Source organism: Apis mellifera, linkage group LG3, assembly GCF_003254395.2.
Source record: "Apis mellifera strain DH4 linkage group LG3, Amel_HAv3.1, whole genome shotgun sequence".
In the NCBI taxonomy this organism is placed as follows: domain Eukaryota; kingdom Metazoa; phylum Arthropoda; class Insecta; order Hymenoptera; family Apidae; genus Apis; species Apis mellifera.
The window spans coordinates 2,552,888-2,574,847 of record NC_037640.1 but is presented as its reverse complement, the minus strand read 5'-3'; the positions used below and the strand labels follow the sequence as shown (position 1 = coordinate 2,574,847).

The 21,960-nt window shown below is 27.6% G+C and overlaps 1 protein-coding gene across 9 annotated transcripts in view; it reads left to right on the top strand.

Moving 5' to 3' along the window:
* LOC408763 (homeobox protein extradenticle) overlaps positions 1 to 21,960 on the top strand; it is a 64,561-nt gene that overhangs the window by 29,064 nt on the left and 13,537 nt on the right. For 6 of the 9 annotated variants that reach the window (XM_006557974.3, XM_006557969.3, XM_026439834.1 and 3 more), the window contains exons 4-8: positions 2,406 to 2,662; positions 16,128 to 16,318; positions 16,399 to 16,534; positions 17,037 to 17,133; positions 18,907 to 19,094. In XM_006557974.3, coding sequence (XP_006558037.1) covers positions 2,406 to 2,662; positions 16,128 to 16,318; positions 16,399 to 16,534; positions 17,037 to 17,133; positions 18,907 to 19,094 — 869 coding nt within the window. Of the gene's footprint in view, positions 1 to 2,405; positions 2,663 to 16,127; positions 16,319 to 16,398; positions 16,535 to 17,036; positions 17,134 to 17,726; positions 18,405 to 18,906; positions 19,095 to 21,960 lie in introns of those variants that run through there. The other 3 variants (XM_026439836.1, XM_006557975.3, XM_016911182.2) reach the window with 2 other exon arrangements.

Here is a 21,960-nt window from a genome sequence, read left to right as displayed (position 1 = left end):
CGATTTAGAAAAGGATTAAAAGAAATATCTAAAATAGTAGAATCCAAACGTTTGTGAGGAAGATTAATAATTTGAATCAAGAATGTAATTCAATTGTATAAACAGACAAATCATGATGCGTTACATTTTAAGTGATCATTGATCTGGAATAAGATACAATTATTACTTATTAATATTTAATATAATTAGATTTATTACTCTTATTTCACTTGAACTTGGAAAAGATTGAAATAAAATTTGATTTAATTTATAACATTACATTTTGATATTTTTTTATGTTAAAAGATGATACAATATTAGATTTGACTTTATTTGAATAATCATCAGATATCGATTCTCGATTTGAGAATTTAAATTTCTTAAAAACATGATCTTTGATGTCTCTCCACATTTCTTTCTTCAACATTTAAACATCTCTCTGTAAATAACCATTCGAACAAAATTAATAAATTTTTAACAATTTCTTTTTAATCTAACATAATAAAATAATCCCCCCTCTCGTCTTAAATCTTCTATTCTTAAGACCTTTAATCTTGTAGGCTTAAGAGCGTACGACAAAAGTTTGAAAATGTTTCCTGGAAAACGATGAAAGAGAGAAAGAGAAGAAGAGACTCGTTAACGAATAGGAAGCGTAGAGAGCGAGTCGTAACATCTTTCTCAAAGAAAACGGTTCCCCAGTGATCGACTTTGTGTCTTCACCCTTTCACTCGGCTCCCTGGAGGAATTTGAAACTTCAACCCCTTTTGCCGAGACTGCACCCCTAATTGTTACACTTCGTATAAATGCATTAGTTCCGCGCATTCGTTTCACGGTCCCACGAATCCCGGGGAACTTTCACACCCCCTTCTTCGCCTCTCTTTCGTCTCTGGAGACTCTTTTTTTTTTTTTTTTCTCCCCCGAGCTGCGAGGAAACGCGGCGCCCGGAGAGACAGAGAGGAAAAAAGTTCTAACGAATTTAAATTACGGCTCAAATAACCGCAAATGTGATTAATTCAATCCTCAAATCTCAGCCGAGGGGATGCACGATTGGGTGGGGTGGTTACGTTGTGCATTTGGAAAATGTATCGTGGTACTTTAATCTAAAAGGGGTAAATTTTGAATTTATGGTAAAGAATGTATAAATTGTTTTCATCCAAAGCTACTGGATACTACTTAAATATTTCTAATATCTTTCTATTTAAGTTAAAATTTAAATCTGTGTAAAATACAGTTTATCTGTAAGTTTACAGTTTATCTTATCTGTTCTGTAACTTGGAAACTCTTCAAATTTGAAGAAGAACCCTCTGTATTTTTATCATTTCTAAAAACTTTGAATTTCCACCAATAAATATGAAATATATTGATTCCAAAATTATTTACACAATCATATAATAAGAAAAATAATAAGTTTCATGTGAATTTGCGAGGAAGAATTCCTCCAGTCAAAATTCAGAATTTTAAAAGCAACACTTTATTTATTATCCGAATAACAAAAGAAAGAATATTATTCTTTCCTTTCCTTTTCTACCATTCTTATTCCATCGACGATCCATTCACCTTTTCCCTCCCCTCTCCGACAACCACCACGTTCCCTTTTCAGTCTAGCCAACTTCCTTTGAAAACGGTTACTTTTAAGCCTTTGCTCTTTGTTCAAGTTTCCCGCTCGACAAACAACAACAACAACAACAGCACACTCGTCGCTATTTAAAATCGCGAGAAGAATAATCGGTTCCTCCTCTTGGGGAGCAAGTATATATATATATATCTCGCGGCAGTTTGCACGAGTTTCCACGGTGCTGTCGTTCATCCCCCTCGCCCCGTGCTTACTCGCGCGTGCACGTGTTGGTTTATGTATCGGGGAGGGGCGGTCGGAAAACTGTCGAAAGATGCATCTTCCTGGAAGAGGAACTGTGACACTGTGGCGGGCAAGAAGGAAGAGTGGGAAAGAGAAAGTGGTTCCCTCGCCTCTCTGCGGTTTTATGGGTCGTCCAGCTCCATCATGCGCCGTAAAAGTACAATAAAACCGGTGTCACGCCGTGGAAAAACTACCCCGTTTCTAAAGCACTGCGTGCATCGGTCCTTAAGACAAAAGGAGCGAGAGGATCGATGAACTTTGGATGAAGATACGAGCGGGCGTCGAAGTAAAATTGATTCTTTTATGATGGGGAATTTTTTTATCAACGCTCTTCTCTCTTCCAACTTTTTTTTTCTGCTTTGTGGAAACTAATTATTCAAATGTTAATTTTATTCATTTATAAAATAACGATAATAATAATATTTTTTCTTCAGGAAGGTTTTATCATATCAAACAGATTTTATTAATCACCGATAAATATATATATATATATTATTGATCTGATAATAGTTAAAATTTCCCCAATCGTTAACTCGAATTAATATTTTTTTCCTAATTTTTGTTGTTCCAGTGCTATCTTTAAGAAATACTCAGGAAGAGGAACCGCCGGATCCCCAATTAATGAGGTTGGATAACATGTTGATCGCGGAGGGTGTTGCTGGACCGGAAAAGGGTGGTGGTGCTGGAGCGGCGGCCTCTGCAGCGGCTGCAGCCGCTGCTGGAGGACCACCTGGACAACCTGACAATGCGATCGAACATTCGGATTACAGAGCCAAGCTTGCCCAAATTAGACAGATTTATCATCAGGAGTTGGAGAAATACGAGCAGGTTTGTAAATCTATCGTTTTTTTTTTTTCTTTGTTAGCAAATTTATGACATTTAGATAGAATTTATTCATTTAAATAATGTGGATAGGAGAGGATAAAAATATAAATGTATCGAAGATACATCTTGATGATATATAAATATTAAATGTTTTATATTTGCTATGATTTTTCATACTTTGATTAATTCTAAAATTTACGTCCCTTCTCCTTGACACGTATGCGATTCACTAAGAATAAAATACTATATTTACTTTGTATTCTATTTTTATGGAATTGCAATTTATTGACAGAAATTGGGTGTTTTTTTTGGAAAAACTTACCGCTTATTAATACGTCATGTTACTTCTATCTTTCTATATTATTTTTAATTAATTGATCTCTGAGGATAAAAAAAAAATATAATTCTCGAACGATTCTATCAATTTTGATCACAATCTTTAATTAAAATATTCTATCTAATAGGACAAAATATATCGGAATATTAATTTAAAATATGAAACTTCAAAATTAAAAACAAGCTTAAATACAACAAACTCTGCAAAAGCTTTAATTTATTTATCCTAAGAAAATAAAGAAGACATATATTTTAATCGAATGACACAGTGTGCATTTCTCAATGGTTAAATTCAAATAAAAAAAAGAGTAAAATGTTTTCGAATGATCCGATGATGATCGAATCGAAGAAGGGGTCGATGTGCAGTTTTTGCCTAGAATTTTTTTTCCCCTACCCCTAGAGCGACGCGATAAGGGGCCAGTTGAGAGTAGTGGCGGGGAACCAGACTCGTCTCTGTTCGACGATTTGCGTGCTAATGAACCGACTCACTCGCGCTAAGTAAAATCTCGCGTGTCGGCCAACCAGAGAGTTGTATCGCGAACTGCGGATCTCTTTAATGCCAGCAAATTCCCTATGGGCTATTGTGTGTTTCGCGGTCGAAATTCAACGAAATTGTAAAACTTTACAATTACCCACGTCTCTACGTGTTACATATATATATTTTTTCTTGTAAAGTAAGTGATATTTTCTATCCACTTCTACTTAGTTACAACTTGTTAACACCTGATTCCTTCTCAAGTCTTTTGTTTAAATCTATCTCATTTTTTGTTTAAAATCTAATATGTATTTAATATAAATCAAATTCAGAAACGAGAAGAATTTATATCATATTTAAATTATTTTATTTTACTTTTTTTTATTAATTATTAACAAACAATATTTTCTTTAATCATAAAGTTTGAGCTTTTTATTGAGATTGGATATCAAAATTGGATTCTTAAATTATCCTATTCGTTTCGAATTTTTATGAGAATATATTTGATACATTCAAAATTAAAATCTGTTGTTATTTTAAATTTAGCTGTGTAATGTTTTTCGATACACATTCAATATATTTGATATTAGTAAACATGATATAATGATCTTTTCGATTTGTATTTATTAAATGAATTTATTAAATATTTGAAAATTCTTGATACTTTGGTATTCAATAACTTTTGTCGATATAATATTTGTTTATTATATAAGAAATATATATATATGTATAATTGATGAGCCCAAAATGTATTAATGAATATGTGTATATATATTTTCATGAAGAAATATAAGAAGAAAGTAAATTAAAGGAAATCTTATATTCATAGAAAATGCAATATTAAACATACATAATACTATATTGGAAAATTTTGAACTAAATTGAAATTGCTACATATGTGCATATCTATCTTTCTCAATTAGATTCTGTAAGAATTAATTTCAAAAATTGATTTTAAGTGAAAAGAAAATAATAGTAGATAGATTAAAATTTTGAAACTACTTTATCAATGTTTGATATCTATATTTTTTTTTTTACTTTTAAATTTATAGAACAATTCGAATCTGATAATAATTATTTTTGATTATATTCGCAACTTGATCCAAATCGCTGTAACGGCGCCCATAGATTTTTCACTCGGGTTATTTTGCATTTCCAGTTCCGATCGCGAAAAATACAACGTTATTTACCGCGCGCAAACACCGCACGAAACGACGCATATTCAATTCCTTCTTCATTAATATGCGCGCACGATTAAAACAAAAAGCATCGATGGCTTGTGTAACGCGCATGATCCCCCCTCCCACATACTTATCAACGATAAAACCATATAATTCTTTTTAACGCCTCTCGTGTTTTCCCTTCCTTTCGCATACTTTCCAAATAACCGTGGACCCGTCACTCGTATACCTCCTCGTGTATTCGCTATACGTAAATACCGAATCGCACGCACACGCTAGTTCAGCGAAAAAAAGAGAGAGAGAGAGAGAGATAGAATAAACAGAGCGATCGTTGGAAAGGGAGGGGATAGAGAGAGAGAGAGAGAGAGAGCGCTTTAATTGCCACACCCGTTTCAACCCTATATTTCACCGTATGTCAGCGGTCTTGATGTTTCCCCGCAGTAAATACGCACACCCTTGCTTTGAGGTCCACCGACGTGTATATGCATGCGTGTGGAAATTCTTTGTAGACGCAACAATATGGTTCGTGTGTCGAGAGGTATGCATTCGCGTGCATATATGTTGGTGAAACTGCAGTTACCAAGGGTAATTGACGCTCTATCGATAAGCTTGGCCATTAACAAGTTTTAACCCCGTTCTCTCTTTTTTTTTTTTCCTCTCTCTTTCTCTCCCTTCATCTAAGAGTCAAACAGAGAGCAGAGTATCGAGTCGGTGATTTCGTTTTACTTTTCATTCTCCGGTTTTTCTTTTAACGTTCAACGACACGGCTGATCTTTTATCCCTTTATCCCAGATTAAATTCATTTCGTTTTTTCGAGATAACGTCAGAGCGAGATTCAGAGCGAGCGAAATAAAATCCATTTTTGTTTTCTTTTTTTTTCTTTTCTTTTCTTTCTTTCCTTTTTTTTTTTTCTCCATCATGACTCTATTCATACAGCGCTCGTGATTGTTATTTAAACGAACAACCATTGTATGCGTACAATCGTTGTTCGAGACTGGTTGTGTTTCGGATAGACCATGGTTGCACAGTTTGGCGAGAGGCTGGATAATACAATGTTTCGAGTTTTGGCTGGAAATATATTGCCGCGCTTAAAAGTAACGTTATTACGGTTGATATCGTCGTGGCCAAAAGTTTTATCATAACCGAAATTTACTATTCAAACTCCGCGGGGTGGCCGGAGTCACTGCATTAGGGTGAACGTCTGCCTGACTATGCAAAATAGCGTGACAAGTACGAGAATAGAACCGCATCGAGTTTTACGAGATCGCGTGATCACGGCCAACAAACATCGTCTGGCATGAATCTTACTGGTGCATACACTCCTTTATTCCGTACGATTTTTAATGGATACAGATTTCAACTTTTTCTCTGCTTGATGTGCTCCGCTCGTCTTCTAATTATCATTTCTTACCAAGTTTGAAGGAACCAAAACATTTCTTTCGAGAGATTCTATTCGTGAAATCATTTCAAATATCTTCATTTCAAGAATAAAATTAATGCGAAATCGATAAAATCAGTGATTTCGTATTATATTTGAAATCATACACGTTATTTTAATAATTCTCAATTTTATTGACAATAAAAAAAGTATATTTATTAGGAAGATTTAAAGGATTAAAATTTTTTAGTATAAAATCATACGAAATCACTTCTTTTGAATAACCTTTCAATTACTTCTATTCTGTAGGCCAATACTATTCTTTTCCGTTTTTTGCGAGATTCAACTAGTCTTTTCTCATGTGACCATCATAATTTGGCACAATAATGATCACAAACAATACATTTGAAAATTTCCGCAAACGGTAAATTCGATTATATAAGAAAGGGAACTGTCGTATATTGTGGTAACCACAGAACCGCGGCAGACGTAACCGCGACCAGGTATATTTAGCAACGTGCAGGTTGGAATTTCGATAACACTCGCGAGCCAAAAGCTTCGTGGTACTATATCCTCGAAATACGTGTGCACTTATTAATAGTGTGAACCGCAGCAAAATTAGAGCCACCATGAGAAATCTCATTTTCCATGAAGAAAGATTAACGATTGTTAACGAAGTGCTTGTCGGTTTTAAGCGATTCACTTCAAGATTTTATAACGTACATGAAGAAACAAAATGTTAATTTTCGTTTTTTACAATAGTAAAAAAAAAATTCAAAAATAAATAAACTATATATTTATTGCACTAATTTTACTATCATATCATAACATTATATTCCAATATCATCTTTCTAACCTCACTCGCATATTTCTATCATCTTTCATACACTCTCACTTTTCCATCTATGTCTTACTCATTATAAGTTTTCTATAATTTCCATCTATATCTTACTCATTATAAGTTTTCTATAATCATGTACGGTTTCATTCATTCTCGTTCTGTTTTATTTATTTAACGGTCTTCAATTTTTCTTAAGATTTTATAACAAACACAAAGGAACAAGTCTTGTCAATTTTCGTTAATTTTTTTTACAAGAATAGGAAAAAATTTGAAATAAATAAATTATATATTTATTTCTTTTATTTATTTATTTATATTTATTTATTTATATATTTATTATAATAATTTTATCTTAATATAATAATATTGTATTCTATCGTTTTTTTAATTTCACACGTAATTTTCATTCGTCATCCACGATACTTTATTTTTCAACCTATATCTTACTCATTATAAGTTTCTTTCCATAATCATGTACGGTTTCATTCATTCTCGTTCTTTGTTATATATTTAACGGTTTTCAATTTTTCTTAAGATTTTATAACGAATATGAAGGAACAAGTCTTGTCAATTTTAATTTTTTTATAAGAGCAGTGAAAAATTTGAATTAAATAAACTATTTAATAAATATTTTAATTTATATTTATTTATTATATTTATTTACACTAATAATTTTATTTTAATATAATAATATTTTATTTTATTTTTCTAATTTGACACGCAATTTTCGTCTTCCATGATACTTCTTTATTTTTTCATCTACATCTTACTCATTATAGATTTGTTCCTATAATCATGTACGGTCTCGTTCATTCTCGTTCTGTTTTATATATTTAACGATTTTTAATTTTTCTCTAATATTTTATAACGATCATAAAGAAACAAGTTGCCAATTTTTATCTTTTTCTACTATAGCATATTTGAATCAAATAAAGTATATATTTATTTTATTGCACTTAACACTAATCATATTTTAATATTAATTATTTTAATATATTAATATTGTATTCAATCGTTTTTCTAATTATAAATTCTTTTTGATCATCTTCCATGACAGTCACTTTTTTACCTTTATCTTATTCATTATGAGTTTAATTCCTATAATAATATACGGTTTCATAAATTTTCGTTTTGTGTTATATATTTAATGATCTTTAATTTTTCTTAAGACTTTATAATATACATAAAGAAATAAATCTTATCAATTTTTTTCATAAGAACAAGGAAAAATTTGAATTAAATAAACTATACATTTATTTTAATTTATATTTATTTTATTGCACTTAACACTAATCATATTTTAATATTAATAATTTTATTTCAATACAATAATATTATATTCTATTGTTTTTTAATTTCACACGCAATTTTCATTCGTCTTCCATGACACTCATTTACATTTATCTATATCTTACTCATTATAGGTTTCTTTCTATAATCATGTACGGTTTCATTCATTCTAGTTCTTTGTTATATATTTAACTTTTATTTTATATATTTAATTTTTATTTTTTCTTAAGATTTTATAACGTACATGAAGAAACAATTTTGTCTTGATAATTTTCATTAATTTTTTTCACAAGAGAAAAATTTGAATTAAATAAACTATTTATTTATTTTAATTGATATTTATTTGTTATATAATACTAAACACTAATCTTTTTTGATATTTTTATTTTAATAATATTGAATTCTATTAATAATATTATAATATTCTATTATTATATTTTATTTTTTCTAATTTCACATATAATTTTCGTTCATCTTTCATGATACTCATTTACTTTTTCACCTATATCTTACTCATTATAGGTTTCTTTCTATAATCATGTATAGTCTCATTCACTATCGTTCTGTTTTATTTATTTAACGATCTTCAATTTTTCTTAAGATTTTATAATGAACATGATGAAAGTCTTGTCAATTTTCATCTTTTTTTTACAATAGCAAGAAAATTTTAATTAAATATTTTAATTAAATAAACTATATATTCATTTTAATTTACATTTATTCATTATATTTAATATTAATTTTACTTCAGTAATAATTTCATATTTTAATATAATAATATTCTATTATCGTCTTTCTAATTTCATACAAATTTTTCGATCATCTTCTCACTCACTTTTCTATCTATATCTATTTTATTTATTTATAAATTTCTACCTATAATCATCTATAGTCTTATTTATTTTCGTTCTTTGTTATATATTTTATGATCTTTAATTTTGTTTGATGATTTTCTAATGAATATGAAGAAACAAGTCTTTTCAATTTTCGTTAATTTTTTTTTACAAGAGCAGGAGAAAAATTTGAATTAAATAAATTATATATTTTAATTTATATTTCTTTATTATATATAGTTATTACACTAATAATTTTATTTCAATATAATAATATTTTAGTCTATTTTTTTTAATTTAACACACAATTTTCATCTTCCATGACACTTCTTTACTTTTTCATCTACATCTTACTCGTTATAAGTTTCTTTCCATAATCATGTACACTTTCATTCTGTTTTATTTATTTAACGGTCTTAAATTTTGTTTAATAATTTTTTAATCTACATGAAGAAACATATTTTGTTAATTTTCGTTTTTTTTTACAATAGCAAGGAAATATGAATTAAATATATAATATTGTATTCTATCGTTTTTCTAATTTCATACGTATTTTTCTTTCGCCTTCCATCGCAATCGCTCACTTTTTTATTTATATCTTCTTATTTTTTATACATTTTTCCTTTAATCATGTATTCATACATTCATACATTCATATATTTCACAAATTCTCAATTAATATTACATATTTAACCATCTTTATTTGTTCTTAAGATTTTATAACGTACATGAAGAAACAAGTCTTTTCGTTAATTTTTTTTTTACAAAAGCAGGAAAAAATTTGAATTAAATAAAATATATTTTATTTTATATTTATTTATTATATTTATTTATTACATTAATAATTTTATTTCAATATAATAATATTTTATTTTTCTAATTTAATACGCAATTTTCGTCTTCCATGACATTTCTTTACTTTTTCATCTACATCTTACTCGTTATAAGTTTCTTTCCATAATCATGTACGGTTTCAATTATTTTCGTTCTGTTTTATTTATTTAACGGTCTTAAATTTTGTTTAATAATTTTTCAATGTACATGAAGAAACGTATTTTGTGAATTTTCGTCTTTTTTTTAAAATAGCAAGGAAATAATTGAATTAAATAAATTTTATATTTATTTTAATCTATATTTATATATTGCATTTAACACTAATTTCATTTTAACACTAATAATAATTTTATTTTAATGTAATAATATTGTATCCTATCATTTTCTAATTTCATACATATTTTTCATTCGCCTTCCATCACAATCACTCACTTTTTTATTTATATCTTATTTATTGTACATTTTTTCCTTTAATTATGTATTCATACATTCATACAATCACATATTTCACAAATTTTCAATTTGTATTATTTAACCATCTTTATTTGTTCTTAAGATTTTATAACGTATTTGAAGGAACAAGTCTTCTCAATTTTCGTTAATTTTTTTTTACAAGAATAAGGAAAAGTTTGAATTAAATGAACTATATATATTTTAATTTATATTTATTTATTATATTTATTTATTAAACTAATAATTTTATTTTAATATAATAATTTATTATTTATTATTAATTTATTATTAATTTATTATTAATATATTAATTTTATTATATTTTTCTAATTTAACACGAAATTTTCGTCTTCCATGACACTTCTTTACTTTTCCATCTACATCTTACTCGTTATAAGTTTCTTTCCATAATCATGTACAGTTTCATTCATTTTCGTTCTTTGTTATATATTTAGCAGTCTTTAATTTTGTTTAATAATTTTTTAATCTACATAAAGAAACATATCTTTTTGTTAATTTTTGTCTTTTTTTTACAATAACAAGGAAATAATTGAATTAAATAAATTTTATATTTATTTTAATCTATATTTATATATATATATTGCGTTTAACACTAATTTCATTTTAACATTAATAATAATTTTATTTCAATATAATAATATTTTATTTTTCTAATTTAATACGCAATTTTCGTCTTCCATGACACTTCTTTACTTTTTCATCTACATCTTACTCGTTATAAGTTTCTTTCCATAATCATGTACGGTTTCATTTATTTTCGTTCTGTTTTATTTATTTAACGGTCTTAAATTTTGTTTAATAATTTTTCAATGTACATGAAGAAACGTATTTTGTGAATTTTCGTCTTTTTTTTAAAATAGCAAGGAAATAATTGAATTAAATAAATTTTATATTTATTTTAATCTATATTTATATATTGCATTTAACACTAATTTCATTTTAACACTAATAATAATTTTATTTTAATGTAATAATATTGTATCCTATCGTTTTCTAATTTCATACATATTTTTTATTCGTCTTCCATCACAATCACTCACTTTCTTATTTATATCTTATTTATTGTACATTTTTTCCTTTAATTACGTATTTATACATTCATACAATTACATATTTCACAAATTTTCAATTTGTATTACATATTTAACCATCTTTATTTGTTCTTAAGATTTTATAACGTATTTGAAGGAACAAGTCTTTTCAATTTTCGTTAATTTTTTTTTACAAGAATAGGGAAAAGTTTGAATTAAATGAACTATATATATTTTAATTTATATTTATTTATTATATTTATTTATTAAACTAATAATTTTATTTTAATATAATAATATTTTATTATATTTTTCTAATTTAACACGAAATTTTCGTCTTCCATGACACTTCTTTACTTTTCCATCTACATCTTACTCGTTATAAGTTTCTTTCCATAATCATGTACAGTTTCATTCATTTTCGTTCTTTGTTATATATTTAGCAGTCTTTAATTTTGTTTAATAATTTTTTAATCTACATAAAGAAACATATCTTTTTGTTAATTTTTGTCTTTTTTTTACAATAACAAGGAAATAATTGAATTAAATAAATTTTATATTTATTTTAATCTATATTTATATATATATTGCGTTTAACACTAATTTCATTTTAACATTAATAATAATTTTATTTCAATATAATAATATTTTATTTTTCTAATTTAATACGCAATTTTCGTCTTCCATGACACTTCTTTACTTTTTCATCTACATCTTACTCGTTATAAGTTTCTTTCCATAATCATGTACGGTTTCATTTATTTTCGTTCTGTTTTATTTATTTAACGGTCTTAAATTTTGTTTAATAATTTTTCAATGTACATGAAGAAACGTATTTTGTGAATTTTCGTCTTTTTTTTAAAATAGCAAGGAAATAATTGAATTAAATAAATTTTATATTTATTTTAATCTATATTTATATATTGCATTTAACACTAATTTCATTTTAACACTAATAATAATTTTATTTTAATGTAATAATATTGTATCCTATCGTTTTCTAATTTCATACATATTTTTTATTCGTCTTCCATCACAATCACTCACTTTCTTATTTATATCTTATTTATTGTACATTTTTTCCTTTAATTACGTATTTATACATTCATACAATTACATATTTCACAAATTTTCAATTTGTATTACATATTTAACCATCTTTATTTGTTCTTAAGATTTTATAACGTATTTGAAGGAACAAGTCTTTTCAATTTTCGTTAATTTTTTTTTACAAGAATAGGGAAAAGTTTGAATTAAATGAACTATATATATTTTAATTTATATTTATTTATTATATTTATTTATTAAACTAATAATTTTATTTTAATATAATAATATTTTATTATATTTTTCTAATTTAACACGAAATTTTCGTCTTCCATGACACTTCTTTACTTTTCCATCTACATCTTACTCGTTATAAGTTTCTTTCCATAATCATGTACAGTTTCATTCATTTTCGTTCTTTGTTATATATTTAGCAGTCTTTAATTTTGTTTAATAATTTTTTAATCTACATAAAGAAACATATCTTTTTGTTAATTTTTGTCTTTTTTTTACAATAACAAGGAAATAATTGAATTAAATAAATTTTATATTTATTTTAATCTATATTTATATATATATTGCGTTTAACACTAATTTCATTTTAACATTAATAATAATTTTATTTTAATATAATAATATTGTATCTTATCGTTTTTCTAATTTCATACGTATTTTTCATTCGCCTTCCATCACAATTACTCACTTTTTTATTTATATCTTATTTATTGTACATTTTTTCCTTTAATTATGTATTCATACATTCATACAATCATATATTTCACAAATTATCAATTAGTATTACATATTTAACCATCTTTATTTGTTCTTAAGAATTTATGAAATTTATGATGTATTTGAAGGAACAAAACTTTTCAATTTTCGTTAATTTTTTTTTACAAGAAAGGGAAAAATTTGAATTAAATGAACTATATATATATTTTAATTTATATTTATTTATTATATTTATTTATTAAACCAATAATTTTATTTTAATATAATAATATTTTACTATATTTTTCTAATTTAATACGAAATTTTCGTCTTCCATGACACTTCTTTACTTTTCCATCTACATCTTACTCGTTATAAGTTTCTTTCTATAATCATGTACAGTTTCATTCATTTTCATTCTATTTTATTTATGTAACGGTCTTAAATTTTGTTTAATAATTTTTTAATTTACATGAAGAAACGTATTTTGTCAATTTTCGTCTTTTTTTTACAATAGCAAGGAAATAATTGAATTAAATAAATTTTATATTTATTTTAATTTATATTTATATATTGCATTTAACACTAATTTCATTTTAACACTAATAATAGTTTTATTTTAATGTATTAATATTGTATCCTATCGTTTTCTAATTTCATCACAATCACTTACTTTTTTATTTATTTCTTATTTATTATTATTGTACATTTTTTCCTTTAATAATGTATTCATATATTCATACAATCATATATTTCACAAATTCTCAATTTGTATTACATATTTAACCATCTTTATTTGTTCTTAAGATTTTATAACGTATTTGAAAGTACAAATCTTTTCAATTTTCGTTAATTTTTTTTTTACAAGAATAGGGAAAAGTTTGAATTAAATGGATTATATATATATTTTAATTTATATTTATTTATTATATTTATTTATTAAACTAATAATTTTATTTTAATATAATAATATTTTATTATATTTTTCTAATTTAATACGAAATTTTCGTCTTCCATGACACTTCTTTACTTTTTCATCTACATCTTACTCGTTATAAGTTTCTTTCCATAATCATGTACGGTTTCTTTCATTCTCGTTCTTTGTTATTTAACGGTTTATATTTTTTCTTAAGATTTTATAACGAATATAAGAATATAACGAAACAAATTTTGTGAATTTTCGTCTTTTTTTACAATAGCAAAGATATATTTGAATTAAATAAATTGTATATTTATTTTAATTTACATTTATTATATTTAACATTATTCTTATTTTAATATTAATAATTTTATTTTAATATAATAATATTGTTTTTTATCGTTTCTTTAATTTTACATGCAGTTTTCATTTGTCTTCATCTTTCATGTAACATTGCCTTTTTCATCTACATCTTACTCATATAAGTTTTTCCCTATAATCATATACGGTCTCATTCATTCTCGTTCTAGTATATATTTAACAATCTTTAATTTTTCTTTATTATATTGAAATTTTTTTTGACTTGATATCTATCGTATGTTATTATATAAATATTGCAAATGTTATCTTTAATTATATTGCAGAAGTATTATTTGTGATTCAATAAATGTTATAATAAATTTATAATTGAAATTGAACAAGTTGTTCTTGTTGTAGATATTTGACTTTTGTTTCATCTTCTATATTCGTTTGAAAGTTCTATGGTGTATTTCTGTGTGTCGTTATATCATGTATACAGTATAAATGCAGTATAACCTTTAAAAGTATTAATTATATCAGTGTTTCTATCATATTTATGATACAAGTATATGGTAAAATTAACGAATTGATTCGATTTTATTAATATATATGTGAAATAAGAATCTTTGTGTTTTAAGTCGTGTCTCGTATTGAATGGTAAATTCCAAAACCTGTATTTACTGTATGATCGATTTTCATTCGATACCTGGAAGACAATATAGTATCCATCATTCATCCAAAGGATTTTCACTACGAATATTCAAAAAAAAAAGAAAAGAAAAAAGAAAGAAAATTCGTAGTTTTGTTTGGACGATAATTTAAAAATTGGAGAAAAGTTCGTAAGGAAGGGCATAATTCTCTGCGGGTTTTCCATCCAATCCACCTACTCGAGATCGTCCCAAGCCCCTCGTCCCGCGAACAGCAAGCCAGGAATGAAGCTGATCCACCCCACCAAGTTGGTGGTACGCCTCGTGCAAAGATAAAAGAGAGAGAGAGAGAGAGAGAGAAATGAAGAGAGCGAAAAGGAAAGAAGAAGAACGAAGAGAAACGAGGTAGATGGAAGAAAGACGAGGAAAGCACCGGGGTATGGCGGCAGAGTGGAATCCATTTCGAAATTGCGAGCCACCCTGTCCGACTTCTCTCCCCAACCTCTTTCTTCTACCGCCTTCCCTCAGGAAAATCCACCCTCCTTCTACCCTTGTTCTACGTCTTTCCTCTTTCTACCACTTTCCATTCTCCCTTTCCTCTTCGTGTCCTTTCCCTCGCTCCCTATCCGAAGGTAGCGTGCTCGTCTCGAATACTGATATCGAGCAAAGTCCTTTTTCCCTTAAACCGAGCAGCCACCAGGAATAATGCATTATACGTACGCGTCTTTCTTCTCGCTTTTTTACCCTCGATCGTCATAGGTTTCTCTTCTCTTTTTCTTCTTTCTTTTCTTTTTTTCTTTCGTTTTCTGCTTCATTCTGCTTCCTCGAACGAATCATTTTTTCTTCGTTTCCTTTTGTGGTTTTCATTCTTGCTTGAGAAACATCACTCTTGATGCCAAGATGTTACTCTTTTCTTCGTAAGATATCTTAAGGAAGCTTTTTTTTTGACGATATAATTTCTTATTCTTTTTTTTTAATTGAGTGTCAACAAGATTCTTGTCTGTGACTTTGAAATACTGAAGAATCGTAAGATAGGCTATCATCAAACAATAAATAGTTAACATTCAACAAATCTTTCTTTTAATTCTTCACATAAAATTGTAAAGATTAAAGAAAAAGATTTTGAAATAAGAGGAAAATGGCAACAAAATAAATTTGAATTTTTTTCCAGGCGTGTAACGAGTTCACAACTCACGTAATGAATTTATTGAGGGAACAAAGTCGTACCAGGCCAATCACGCCAAAAGAAATCGAGAGGATGGTTCAGATTATTCATAAGAAGTTCTCCAGCATTCAAATGCAACTGAAACAGTCTACCTGTGAGGCTGTGATGATTTTGAGGAGTCGATTCCTCGATGCAAGGTAAGTACTTATCGTGTAAAAATTAATCGTTTATTTTTATTAATTTTAACATATGAAAAATAAATTGTTTTTTATCACAGGCGTAAAAGACGAAACTTTAGCAAACAAGCCTCTGAAATTCTCAACGAGTATTTCTATTCACATCTGAGTAATCCATATCCAAGCGAAGAAGCTAAAGAAGAACTCGCACGAAAATGTGGAATCACCGTGAGTCAGGTAAAGTACAAGAAAATATTTCATTTTTCAATAATTTGAATTATTATTTTAAAATATCTGTTGTTAAGTTATTATTAGTATACATTTCTGACTCATTAAAATTCTGGTTATGATCATTTTATTTCTTGTTTTATTTTTTAATTTCATATTTTAGAATGAATCATTCTTTATCTTTTTTTATATTTTTATACATAATACTCAATGTACTATTAAATAATATTTAATTAATTGTGAAATTAATAAGAAAAAATTATTGAATGAATTTCATCTTAAATGGTGATGTAAAATAAAATTTTTAAGATTTTTGTTTTAAACATTTTACAATATCAAGCTTTCTTTTTTTTAAAAAGATCTGTGTCTTCTGTATCTAATCATTAATATATACTTAATGATTAATGATATTTTAAATATTGATAAGTATTGATAATTCTGATAATATTACTTTCAATATTAAATCTTTTTAAAAATTTCTTAATGATTGCACCGTTTATCTTGTTTGCAGGTTTCTAATTGGTTCGGCAACAAGAGGATACGCTACAAGAAAAATATAGGTAAAGCACAGGAGGAGGCGAACTTGTACGCAGCCAAAAAGGCAGCTGGTAAGTTCCGTCCTTCGCAAATGAGCGACGGGTGTTCCTTGAAGAGTTCGTTTCGATAATTTCGATAAATCGAAGAATATCAATCAAAAATCCATGAATATTGTAATTTTATCTATCGAAAAATTAAATTATTCGATTATTCTTTTTACCATTCATGGAGCGTTGCTGAGGAAATGTCACGTAATCAATCATAATAGATTGACGCACAATAATAGATTATATATTTAATAAACTCGTTAATTTTTTTTTTTGAGTTCATCACGATTATTCCAACATCGAATCTGAACTTGGAAGGAAAAACAAATCACGTGGTATAATGGTTCTTCATTACCATAAATCATTACACGACTGAATTACTACTCATTGTTCAGTTCTGGCTATGCCATTATTATTGCACCTGACTTATAAATCTTTCAAGAGTAAACAAAATTATCGTTCGCAATTCTTAATCTTTTCTTTCTGGTATACAAAAAAAAAAAATTCACTTAACTTTTTGCAATTAACATATTTTATCCATTTTAACATATCTCCTTTAACCATAACAACAGACGGATTTTCTTTAATATTATCATTTGAATTCGTTTTTTATTTAGATTCTTGAGAAAAGAATGAAGAAAGAAAAATTCCATGGATATACCCACTGAAAATTCTTCGCATTCGCACAACTTGCAATTACGCGTACTTTTCTTAACTACACCGACGTCTCTTTATTTTAGAGGGCAAGGCGAGATATTTTTAACTTACTAATTATACTGAGAAAGAGGGAGCGAAAAATGAGAAGACGAGGATGAGGATACATGGGAAGGGCGATGAGATTCTCGCGTTTCTTTCGACACCTTCCCTGTGTTTGTCTTTCCTTAGCAATGCTCTTTCTGGTAATAACGCAGTCTTCTCGTAATTAAAGAAACGGAATTCCAACGATAGTGGCGCTAACACTTTGGCGAATTCCTCGATATTTTGTTTCAAATAGCGAGAATGTTTTCACGTTTCAAAGTAAAAATTGCTCCTATTATGCTGGCACATAACTAAGCTAATTTCCACTGATATTGTTTCGTGTACTTTGAATAATTTGAAAGTTGATTAAAAATTCGCTTTCAACCGATAATTCGTTCATTTTCTGCGGTACAGATTGAAGATGATCCAATGATACATTTGTCGATTTGATTGATCAGTGGCGTCTGTAATCAAAAATTTTTACACTTTTATACATTATTAACTCTTTCTGGAAAAATTTTTCTTTTGATCATGTTGCAATTAATGACGATATTGCAATTAATTCTTTAAATGTGATGAATAATAATAAGCTGAAATGAAAAAAAATCAAAGTTATATAACATTTTCCAATAATGAATTTATATAACTTGTAATAAATTTTTCAAATCAAACGTAGACAAATAAATTTTTAATTAATTAATTTAGTAATATTTTTATTCACTAATTAAAAATCAGGAATAATTTTTATTTCATTCCACTCCAATATGTCTCTATGTTTCAATATTCCACTACTATATATCAATTATATTTAAAAAATCGTAACAATTTCTTTTAATATATCCTCCTATTAATCTATTAATCTCGAAAAGATTAAAGATAAAAATGACATCAAAGCAAAAATCAGAATCAGCAACGCCACCGATTACACCAATTACAATAAAAATTAGAAACGAAAGAGTTTACTTATATTTTTTACGATAAACGAAATGTATCGGTGAAGCGGAAGAACTTAAAAAGACGCACCCTCGAATTTTGTATGCACCGCGATTGTTTCTACAGCAGCTTTTGCAGGAGCGTCGCCGTACAGTATGGGCGGTGCCAGCCAAGGCACCCCGACGCCGATGATGTCGCCGGCGCCACCTGGTGGCCCGCAAGATATGGCCGGATACGGGATGGGCATAAACGGTAGCGATTATGGCTCGCAACCGTACAACGACGGCTCGATGGGCTACGACCCTATGCACCAGGTAAACCGTCATGACTTATCTTCTCATTAAGTTAGATTTTTCTCCCCTGTAGTCAGTGATCATTGCCTCGCTTTCTTCAATGCCCTCTTGCATTCTTTAGCATGTGCTAAATTCAATCTGAATAACGCTTAGACTCTGATTTTTTGAAGAATTATTTCCAGTGGCTAGGAATGAATGGAAAGAAAATGGCAAGCATTTGTTCATTTTCATTTTTATGCGATATCATTATGGATGATGATCGATCATATTTGATAAATTGCAATTTCTGCTCTTGATTTCCATCCATTTTCAAGCCGTTACATTGTGTTTTCCATAAATGCATGTGCCATCTCACCGTATATTCACACATAGCGAGAAAGCGAGAAAGAATGTTTGAATGGGGAAGAATGGAAGAATGAAAGAAGGAAGGAAATGGAATTCAATGAATATTATGATGAAACATATCTGTGCTCGAGCTTATGGACAGAACAATTTGATAGAACAAATTGAAAACATTAAAATATGAAGATATTGAGAACACAATCTAATGAAAGTCAAAAGTGAGTATACATCATATGTATAAAATAAAAAATTTATTTATTATATCTTGCAATTGTGCATATTAAAAATTGATTGAAAAGTATTAATTAATTACATGAGTAATTAGCCATTTTAAATATACATTTTATGAAAAATTGTACATCTATAAAAAAAGATAATTTTTGACATATATATTTTCATTTTACAATTCTAATTTATTTCAGGAGAAAATATATGTATAACGATATGAACAATTTGAGGATACTTGAGGATACTATTTATATATATGAATACAATTAAGAATGAAAAATCCAGATATTTACAATCTCATATCAATATAAAATTATATATATTATCTTTGTAAGTTTTTATATTCACTTTTGACTGTTTTTGTATTTACTAACACGAGATACTCTCTAATTACAAGTTGCCAATTTCTGTTATCGATCGAGCACTCTGTGTAGAGTCAAGCACGCATGAATGTGTTTCGATAGTTTCCAAAGAAGTACATGTGTAAGTGCGAGTACAGTGTGTGTTGAAATATATATGTATATATAGAACTGGGTTGGATAGCTGTTGCTAGCCCATAAAGATGGGTTTAGGAAGAAGCCGATAGTGGTGGTAGGAACTGAAAGTTAGAAGAGAAGGTGTGTCAGGGAGTGCACACGAAGCTAGCAGCAGCTAGTAACATAAGGGTTGCTTAGTATGCATTGGAGTTGTTAAGTCACTTTTTAGGTAGGGTTGCTTCCCTCACATATTAATAGACTCGGTAGGTCCTGTTTCTAACGAGCTGCCTCTATTCGACTGATGAAACGCAACGGAACTGCATCTTCCTAGATCCAATTTCTATGTATTTGATAGAGAAAACGAAAACGCCACGATTTTCCTCGTCGTTTCAATCATCGTTTTACTTTTTTCTTTTTCTGAATCCAGTGACCACTTTTAACACGTTAATATTAATATATTTTTATCATATAAAATGAAGAAAGTAATCATGAAACTTTTCATTTTTAATTTTTTTTTTTTTTAAATATATTTCAATGCAGTGTATATGAGGATTTCCTATTCTACAACAGATAACATATATGATACTTATTCTTGTGAAAAAAAATGGAATGTATAAAAACATTTTCTTTTGGCACGTGTTCAATACAAGCTATGTTTATTATACAATTAGATTTTATTTTATAATTTCTTTTTGCACTTATTCATTGTTTTTTATTTTTATTTCTTTATTATCATATAAAAGTATTATTATAATTGAACTATTTTATGATAGTCGAATTTCTTTCTAAATAATAATAACGTGTTAAGAGTTATGTCTGTGAAACAATAAAATGGCGTACGAAAATCGTGGTATCAATGTTTAAAATTGTTGCCACGTGTTTCCAATTTCTGTCCTTATATTCTCCCCTCGTGTAAAACAACATTCCAAAACAAAGAAATAAAACGTATCGTATAGTGTGTCCGGTTCTTCGAATCCAGTAAATCTTTCTGACATGCAATTTCGACGGTGTCACGTGATAAAGAGTGACGTTGAATTAAATTCGTTGTACATACGTACAAACATGCGAGGGCTGGCTTGGAAATTTGTAGATATTCCCAATTGTTGGATTAAATATCTTTCTTGTCGATACACCATCCGTTTGTCGATGTATACCATTTCGTTACAAATATTACGCCGTGTCATCCTTGGTTCATTTCAAAATGCATTCCGCTATGCAAGCCGCTAGCAAGAAACGTTTAAACGTATCTGATTAAAATAACGCTACAATATCGAATTAAAATTAAATCTTTATTCCTTACCATTTCAATGAATTCCATACTTGTTGAATATAGCACGTTTATTCTCATTATCAACCCATGTATATAATAATTCTATGTATATAAAAATCTATATATATGTATGTAATTATATCATCAATCGTTTCAATTTTTTATTAATCCTTTTACGGTGTAATATCTAAAATTACAAGGAATTCAAAATAATTATTTTTTTATGATTTGAAATTTTTGAATAGATATATTTATACTTTCTTTTTGATTTAAATAGTTATAAATACATTTAGATATATATAGAAAGATATTTTATTTTTTTAAAATATTTGAAACTCGAGGATATAATAATATTTAACTATTTCTAATGAATGATATATAGCTTCTACCTTGATAAGATATCATATATACTTTCAATTCTTAATAAAGCTAATCTAAATTTACACGGTACAATTGCTTTCGAATCTATTATAATTCATTATGAAAGGGTTAAAAATATTCTCCTTACCAATGTATCCTATTCATTTTGAAGAAAGAATCGAAAGACCAAGGCAAGAAGGATGATAATTAA